Consider the following 9,913-nt stretch of genomic DNA (forward strand, 5'->3'; position numbering starts at 1 on the left):
GATAAATGTGCCCGTTTTAAGATACAAGTATAGACCGATTTTTGCAATATCATCTACATATTTATTTATAAGTTTCACATATTTTATCTCTGAATCTCACTTCAGTGGTGACTCACTGATATGGTCAGGCCATAACTCATTGGTGCACCGATAATATAATCTCTGGAAATAATTATATACTACTAATGAGATAATTTGTTAATTTTTGGTAATTTGTTATTACCTAAATTTTAATGAGGTGATTAGCTATTTTTTTGAAAAATTAGCTAATTCTTCATTTGTTAATTTATTAATTTTATAATTTGTTAATTTTTTTGAAAAAAGCTCAAACTTGGCTGCAGAGTTCACCGTCTTCAAGGAGTTCATAGCTCAGGCGCTCAACAGTCTACAGCAGCAAGTTGAGCTTCTTGCCAGGACTGTGGACTCAATGGAGATGCGCGGACGAAGAGGAATTTTGTTGCTGCATGGTGTCCCCGAGGAGAAGGATGAAGACACCGCAAAGGTAATTGTTGGAGTTGTCAAGGACCGCTTTAGGATCCATAGTTTTGCTGAAGATGACATTAAGCGATGCCACAGAATGGGAAGGTCTTCATCCACTACAAAACCAAGGCCTATCCTATTTAAGCTTCGGGATGTTGCTGTCCGAAACAATATTTGGTTTGAGAAAACAAAACTAAAAGGCACCGGCATCACTGTCTCAGAGTTCTTGACCAAACCTCGACATGACCTGTTTATGGCTGCACGGAAGAGGTTTGGGGTGACGAAGTGCTGGACGAGGGATGGGTGTATTTATGTATTGGCACCCAATGGCTCACGGCATCGCGTCACATCGTCTACGGAACTGAGCTCTATACTGTCCCGTGGTGGCACCAAGTCCCCTGAAGCGGCATCTACCAACGCTCCGCAGAAGCCCATCATCACCAGCAGGCCCAAGCGTGCTGCTGCTATTAAAAAGTGAAGTGTTTTTCACCCCCTGATAATGTGTTAAGTCCGAGTAATACTAGTTAGTTTTTTCTTCAGTTCTTTTCTTGTTGTAAGTACCCACTTTCTTTTAAATGTACTTCTTTTTCTTTTCGTTTTAATCTTGTTGCACTATTATTTGTCTTTCATTATAGATTTTAATTATGTGGGTGTCTGTTCTAAAAACATTTTGATTGACACTTGTCGTAATGACAGCTGTCATGTCATTGATGCGCTGACATTCTTGTCATCAAAATTTACTGATATTCTCGCTACGCCTTCTGCAACTTATTGCCCGGACCACACAAATCTAAAGATTGTTTTTATTTCTTGTTTCTAATTAATCTTGCACGACCGGCGGGTGGATGAGATTTTGTATTCTTCTTTTTATATATATATATACGTAATATTTATTTTTTTATATAATTGTTTTATAATTTGTTTAACATATTATACACATTACACAGTATTTACTTATAATCTTATGTCTTCTTCGCGATACGATAGTGAGAGTTCTGAATCTGAAACCTTTTACTCAGCAAGCAGTAATGATGACAGTTTCACAAGCTTACCTTCACTTGCGGACACAATAGATGCGCAGTTCTCTGATGTTCCTAGAAATTTTAATGTTGTTCACATAAACGCACAGAGTATTCCGGCTCATTTTCCTGATATGCTGGCAAGTTTTGACTGTAAGAACGTTCATGCGATTCTTGTCTCAGAGTCGTGGCTCAAACCTTGTCTTCCGTCCACTGTTTACACTCTTCCAGGCTTCCAGCTTATAAGAAACGACCGCACAAGTGGTGGTGGTGGTGGTGTTGCCATATATCTGCGGTCATATATCTCGTTCTCCATTATTGATATATCGGCACAACCACCTCCATCAAACGCTGGTGAGCACCTATTCCTAGAGCTCACAATGAGTCACAGTCTACGCGCGACCGCGTAAGCGATCGGGCGCAGAAATAATGGCTGCGCAAGTAATAAAGTGTACACAGTGCAATATAGTGATTAATGAGTTATTATGTTTTACACAAAACAAAATAGACGTTATGGACGAAGAAAGTTTAATAAGAATAATAGTGAGTGCGTTTTCTGGCGCAGAAATAAATGAGGCCAAAAACCTGCTGTTCAATTCGGTTTCTACTACTACCCGCAATATCTCGAGACGTAAGAACAAGGAGCAAAAGGATATCGAAGATATCATATGCCTATTCAAGAGCACTGATCCTGATAAAACGCCAATCTTCGTAGCTAGGGAGTTGCAAAAATTACCGCCGGTAACATTCGACCATGTCGACGTAACGAGATTGTTAAAAGATATCGTTCTATTGCAATCAGAAATCAGGAATATAAAAGAAACTTATGCTACGATTAATTATGTTAATGAATTAAAGACCAATGGCGATGCTGGATGTAATCAGTCCATAAACAAGAATTGTGATTTGTCGTCACAACAATTACAAAATGTAATATTTACGCAAGATTTATGCGTCGAGCGCGCTTTGAGTGACAACGGCGTGACCTTGAACGAAGAAGCGCGGCGCGCGAGCCAGGAGGTCCCGCCCCCAAGCGCAGGTGTTTGCGCAAAAGTACAAAATTTGTCTACTGCGCATGCACGTGCAGATGTTGATGTATTAAAGGCAACCAATATTATTTCGAAAGAACAAAATATTATAAAACAAAATTTAAATGAAAATGTATCGCAGGACGTATTATGTACTGATGTTTATAATAAAAATAAGATGTCTATGGCGGATATGGTTCGTCAAGGTGGCGCCTGGAAGGTGGCAGATCCTGATCAGGAATGGAAGGAGTTTCAGCGGCGCAAACTACGAAATAGACAAGACGGAGTTAAGGGCAAGGCAGCCATCGGGCCAGATGATAAATTTAAGCCGGCTGAAATAAAAATATCCTTATTTTTGACTAATGTACATAAGGATACTTCTGAGGATGATGTTGCCGAGTATATAAAGTCCAAAACAAAACAAAAGATATCTCTACAAAAGATTAATATGAAAACAGAAAAACCATATAATGCTTATAAAATAATTGTAAATAGAAATGCATTAGATATATTTTTAAATAACGAAATCTGGCCCGACGGAGTCATCTGTCGGCGATTCAGACCTTATAGATCTATCGTGCAGAACGGAGAACAGATTTAATATTGATTATGGATATATACGACACGAAATTCATATCGTTCAATTGTAAAAATGTAAAACGATCAGTTGATGGAATCAAGGAACTGTGCGTTTTCGCTGATATCATAGCCTTACAAGAAACGTGGCTTATGCCACATGATTTACCTTTTCTTGATACCATTCACGTGGACTTTGGCAGTACCGGTACATCGGCGGTAGACACAACAGCTGGCATCGTGAGAGGCAGGCCGTATGGCGGGGTGGCGCTGTTGTGGCGCAAGTCAGTGTTTCAGAATGTGTCAGTGATACCCTGTGTAAATCCGCGAATCGCAGCAATCCGTATTTCGTTAAATGATCGATCTGTGTTAGTGTTAAGTGTATATATGCCCGTCGACTGCAGTGAGAACTTACCCGAGTTCACGGACTGTTTAGGCGCAATTAGTGCAATCATACAGGATAGCAATGTAGAATCAGTATTTGTATTGGGGGATTTTAACGCACATCCCGGTGAACGTTTTTGTGATGAGCTCCTAAGTTTTTCACGTGAGCAAAGGTGGATTTGTGCGGATTTAAATCATCACAATTTGCAAGGTACTTTTACTTTCATTAGCGAAGCACATAATAGTAAAAGATGGTTAGACCACTGTATTGTTACTCAGGCAGCTGCCATTTGTATTACAGATATTTATGTGAAACATGATATATATTGGTCTGATCACTATCCACTAGTTATTAAGTGTAATTTAAATATAGGGTTGCATAAAACTCAAGTTAAAACATCACCCTGTAATAAAATACAGTGGGGTAATAGAAATAGATCTCAAATTAATATGTACCAAAATGTATGTAATTCTAAGTTAAAGTATATTGATTTTCCGATAGAGTTTCAGTATTGTAGTGGTAAGCATTGTAATTTATATAGTCATAAGCAACTTATTGATAAAATGTATAAAAATATAGTAGATATTTTATGTAGGGCTGCCCGTTCCTCTTATGTAGTGAATAAGGGTAGACGTAAAAAGCTGCTGGCAGGATGGAATAAGCATGTAAGCGAGGCTTACAAGAATGCTAGGCTAAAGTTCAACATTTGGGCATCCAGTGGTAAACCAACTAACTCGGAAACTTTTACTGACATGACTCAGGCACGTAAAGAATTTAAAGGTAAATTAAAGTGGTGTCAGAATCACCAGGAACAAATTAAGATGGATATCTTAGCCAAACACCATTCTAAGTCAGATTTTAAAAACTTTTGGAAATGTACCAAGAATAGCAATACTAAGCCTAGTATTCCTGTAAGTATTGATGGAGTTTCTAGTCCCAAGGAAATAGCCAACATGTTCAAAACCTATTATTCCATTAAGTCTCCGCTGGGGCCGCCATGCCGGGAGATTGATGCCTGTCATTCTGACATTTCTACCATCATACTTGCAAAAGATGTTCAAATTGCCATAAGAAAGATGACAGGAGGTAAATCCCCCGGTCATGACGGGCTCAGTGTTGAACATCTGAGATACGCTGGCATCCATCTGCCTCGAGTGCTTGCCATGTTTTATAATCTATGCATAAGTCACGGATACCTTCCTCATGGACTGATGCAGACGCTGGTGGTACCAATAGCTAAGAACAGGACAGGAGACATGACAGACAAGACCAATTATAGACCAATTTCCCTGGCGACCATCATTGCCAAGGTACTTGACAGTGTGCTCAATTCTCATTTCACCAAATACATTCAGTTGCACGACGCTCAGTTCGGATTCCGACCTGGGTTGTCCACTGAGGCAGCTGTATTTAGTTTGAAACACACTGTCAAGTATTATACGGATAGACGAACACCCGTCTATGCCTGTTTCCTGGATCTGAGTAAGGCATTCGATCTAGTCGCGTATGATGTGTTGTGGGAGAAGCTTGCCGGGACGGGAGTGCCGCCAGAGTTGGCATCAGTCCTTAGGTACTGGTATCTCCACCAGGAGAATCGTGTGAAGTGGGCGGGTGAACTTTCGGATCCGAGCAGGTTGGAGTGTGGGGTGCGGCAGGGGGGTTTGAGCTCACCCTTACTCTTCAACCTGTACGTAAACGCCCTGGTTGAGGAGCTCAGCGGCATGCATGTCGGCTGCTACATTGATGGTGTTTGTTGTAACAACTTCAGCTACGCGGACGACATGGTGCTGCTGGCCCCCTCAATCGGAGCTCTCCGGAAGTTGCTTGCAGTTTGTGAGTCTTTTGTCACTTCACATGGTCTTACATATAATGTAAAAAAGACAGTGTATATGGCTTTTAAATCGGGTCCCAAAAGTCCACCAGTACAACCACTTTACCTAAATGGTGAAGCCTTAACAAGAGTGTGCCAATTTAAATACCTTGGACATTGGGTCACCGACGATTTAAAAGATGACGTCGATATGGAGAGGGAACGCAGAGCATTGTCAGTTCGGGCGAATATGTTGGCGCGCAGATTCTCCCGTTGTACAGACGCAGTCAAAATTACATTATTCAAAGCGTACTGTACCTCACTGTACACGGGAGCTCTGTGGGCTAACTATACTCAGAGAACATACAATGCTCTGCGGGTCCAATTTAATAACGCGTTCAGGGCGCTGTTGCGGCTTCCACGTTTCTGTAGCGCATCAGCCATGTTTGCTGATGCACACACAGATGGCTTTGCAGCAATATGGCGTAAAAAGACCGCATCCTTCATCAGTCGGTTGCGTGGAAGTCGCCACAGCATCTTGAGTGCTATAGCAAGTAGACACGACTGCCCGCTTACGTGGAAATTAGTGCAGAGGACTAAGTCCCTGCTTACTATTATATATTAATTGTATTGTTTGTGTACCTAATGTATGGATCTCAGTTATCTGAATAAAGAAGTTTATTATTATTATTATTATTATTACTAAAATCTTACTTGGTGTATATTACTGTCCCTCGCTACGCATCAACTTTTTTTCCTCCCTTGAACGAATCTTGGAAGATTTTGCAACGTCTTACAGTCACATCATTATTATGGGTGATTTCAACACCTGTCTGCTCAAAAATGATTCCCGATCTGCTTCTCTTCAAGCCGTCATAGGTTCTAGTAATTTATCTATACTTCCTTTGAATGCAACACACCACTTTCCACATTCTACTCCTTCACTTCTTGACCTTATTTTCGTTTCTTCTCCTGACCACGTTGCCAAACATGGTCAGTGTTCGGCTGATGCCTTCTCTTATCACGATCTCATCTTCCTTTCTTATAAAATTCGTCCTCCGAAGGCAAAGTCAAGAGTCCTTCTGCAGCGTAATTTTGGTGGCATGGATCTTGAGAATCTCCGTGAGGATGCTGCTAACATTGACTGGGGAACACTTTTTACTTCGGAGTCTGTGGATGAAAAAGTTGAATTGTTTTCGCAACATTTAATTGCGCTTTACGACGTCCACGCTCCCATTCGAACTGTTAGAGTTAGGCATCTGCCATCGCCATGGCTTACTAAAGATTTAAAGTTGATAATGGCTAAAAAGGCAGCAGCTAAGTCTAGGTACAAGGCTCGCACTAACACTACAAACTGGGAAAAATACGTCAACATACGAAATCACTGCAACAAGGTGTGTAGGAATGCACAGCGCCAACACTTTCATACGTCGGTTGAGAACGAAGATCCAGCCAAAGTCTGGCGATTTCTTAGATCAATGGGGATTGGAAAGTCTCGTAGTGAAAATATTTCTCAAGATATTAACATCAACTTATTAAATCAACATTTCTCATCGTCGTCTAACTTTGACATAACAACAAAGTTAAATACTTTAAACCATCTTTCTAACATTCCATCCCCTGATTATTCATCTTTCGTCTTTAATCAATTTGCTGCTTGTGATGTTAAGAAGAGCATTACATCCATAACCTCCGATGCAGTCGGAAGTGACTGTGTCAGCCGTAAAATGATCCTCCCAATCCTTGATGAAATCCTCCCTGTCATATGTCACATCCTAAACTTTTCCATTTACAGCGGTGTCTTTCCAGAAGCTTGGAAAGAGGCCCAAATTATTCCTCTCCCAAAGAAATGTAATCCCACATCCTTCTCCGAATATCGCCCTATTTCCATATTACCATTCCTTTCCAAAGTCCTAGAACGTCTCATTCATAACCAGCTAAGCTCATTCCTATCCAAGAATAGACTTCTCAATCCTTTTCAATCCGGTTTCCGTCCTGGTCATAGTACTGTAACAGCCTTGGTAAATATTACGGATGACATCAGACTGGGCATGGAAGGTGGAAAGTTAACGGTTCTTGCACTGCTGGATTTCAGCAATGCGTTTAATACCGTTGACTTTGATATTTTGCTTGCCATTCTTCGCTCTCTTAACATATCTCCAACGGTCATTGATTGGTTTCATAGTTACCTGTACGGGCGCCGGCAACGTATTCGTATTGAAGATAAATATTCTTCATGGTGTGAAACGACTGCTGGTGTGCCGCAGGGTGGCGTGCTGTCCCCATTACTCTTCGCTATATTCATTAATTCAATTTCTTATAAACTACTTTCTTCCTATCACCTTTATGCAGATGATCTTCAGATTTATTCACAGGCTCCACTAGATCAATTAACAGAAGCTATTGAGACAGTAAATAAAGATCTTAATGAAATAGCTCAGTGGAGTAGGAGTTATGGACTAAGCGTAAATCCATTAAAAACCCAGCTCATTGTTATCGGTAGTTCACGGATGGTGTCAAGAATTGACTGGTTTCGTCTCCCGCAAGTCATTTTTGATGGCGTCCAAATACCCTTCAGTAAGAAGGTTAAGAACTTGGGGATATACATGGACTGCAGTATGTCTTGGGATTCACAGATGCAGGAAACCAGTAGGCGGTTATTTGCTTCTGCAGGATCACTGAGACGGCTGCGGAACTTTCTACCCACTGCCACGAAAATTGCGCTTGCACAATCTCTCTTACTTCCTATCCTTGACTATGCCGATGCCAGCTATCTTGACCTCAGAGTGGACCAACTAGATAAACTTGAGCGACTTCAAAATGTTTGTATAAGATTCATATTTGGTTTGCGCAAGTATGATCATGTTTCAGAATTTCGCACTAAACTCAAGTGGCTTCCTATACGACTTCGTCGGAATGCTCATATACTTTCTTTGCTCTATTGTATTCTCTTCCACCCTACAACACCTTCTTATCTTAAAGAACGCTTTGAGTTCGTATGTGACACCCACTCACGGTCTCTAAGGTCATCAGAGAACTTAAAACTGAAGATGCCGGTGCATTCCACGTCTTTTTATGACAAATCGTTTGTTGTTCAGGCAACTCGTCTGTGGAATGCACTGCCGGTGACTATCAGGCGCGCACAGTCTCTTGCTGTCTTCAAGAGTATGGTGAAGAATCATTACCTAGCTCTGTAATGCTGCTTCTCCTTCTTATGTATTTCTATTTTTGTTTTGTATTACTTTCTTTATATATGTGTATGTATTGTTTATTTGATTTCTTTGATATAAATAATAAAATAATATTTTTTGTACGCTAAGTATACTACCCGTAATGTATTTCTTTACAGATCGATTCCATCCAAAGGTTGTCTGGAAGAGATCACATTTAGTGATAAGACCGCCTATTGTACTCGTTTACTACTTGTTTGTTATGTCCTTCTGTTTGTTTGTTATTAGTGTACAATAAAGAATATTCTATTCTATTCTATTCTATTCTATTCTAATTACTTATAAAAGACCTTTTTATTGTTTACAATAAGAACTCGAATCGATTTTTAACATACCTACCCTCATTAGTGCCAATTTTGGAAACCATATAAATAGGTGCATTACTTGAAGAGCATTAGTTGTAATTTCATCCTCATCCGAGTGTTGTCATTATGTCTTTTCACGGTTTCGGTACTTACCTCGACCTTTACATTTCTCTACGTGAAGGTGGTGATATTCGGGACTATAATCAATTATTTACGTCTCTGAAAACCAATAGTGATTTTCAGTTAAGAGACGCAGTTGAAAGAGAACTTAAAGAATGGTGTCGTAGATTTTGTTATCGGATCTATGCTAAATGGATGAAATCTTCAAGAAATCAAGAAGCATTTATGCGGAAGTATTCCTCCTGGTTGCAAGCAGATATCAAATGGCCAGAAAATTGGAAAGAGAATGTTATTATACCCGAAGAAGAAATAGACGAGGCATCTGAAGAACCAACAGCGACAACATCCGATTCTTTCACAAATGTTGTGATGAATCCGGAATGTCGGGTTTCCGACGCATCTACATCTACTTCGATAGAAAGCCGCAAACCTTTTGAAGAATTATCGAACAAACAAAAAAGAAGACGCACAGAATCGAGTTGCAGCTCCTATAGCACGGAAGAAATCGTCTTCTCTGCTCAAACGAGCCTCAAATCATCTGGAAAAAAAGATGTGGCTGAAATCCTGCAGTACCTTTTAGAAAATCCAGAGCAAGTCTCTAAAGTAAAGCAGTTTATTCAATTTGGAGAAATGAAAGAAATATCATCCCAAAAGGTTTGGCATTATATGTCACTTTAAGACTATCAAAGTTTCGATACATAACACTAAGAGATTTCAGTGAAAAGGAAGGAATTTGTAAATACCCTAGTTATTATAAACTTCAAGAAGAGAAGAAAAAGTGCTACCCTGACAACAGTGCTGTAACAATAACAGAAACTTCTGTTAAGATTAAACTTCAAGCTCTGTTAGATTTAACTGTAAATAGACTTATTCAGTGTTTGGACATAAGTCTTGACAAAGATGAACTCCTGCTAATAAGCAAATGGGGGTTTGATGGAGCCTCAAATCAAAGTGTACATC

The 9,913-nt window shown here is 40.0% G+C and overlaps 1 protein-coding gene across 1 annotated transcript; it reads left to right on the forward strand.

Annotated features, from left to right (window-relative positions):
• Positions 1–372: 372 nt before the first annotated feature.
• Positions 373–1,116, forward strand: LOC124641628. The gene has a single exon (XM_047179783.1). The coding sequence runs from the start codon at positions 428–430 to the stop codon at positions 956–958; it is 531 nt and encodes a 176-aa protein (XP_047035739.1). The 5' UTR covers positions 373–427; the 3' UTR covers positions 959–1,116.
• Positions 1,117–9,913: the final 8,797 nt, after the last annotated feature.

The sequence above is a fragment of the Helicoverpa zea genome, chromosome 22 (genome assembly GCF_022581195.2).
Source record: "Helicoverpa zea isolate HzStark_Cry1AcR chromosome 22, ilHelZeax1.1, whole genome shotgun sequence".
NCBI classification, from domain to species: domain Eukaryota; kingdom Metazoa; phylum Arthropoda; class Insecta; order Lepidoptera; family Noctuidae; genus Helicoverpa; species Helicoverpa zea.

What these genes read in the sequence shown, in the direction of transcription:
- LOC124641628 (XM_047179783.1), top strand. Translation starts at nt 428, where the DNA reads ATGGAGATGCGCGGACGAAGAGGAATTTTGTTGCTGCATGGTGTCCCC.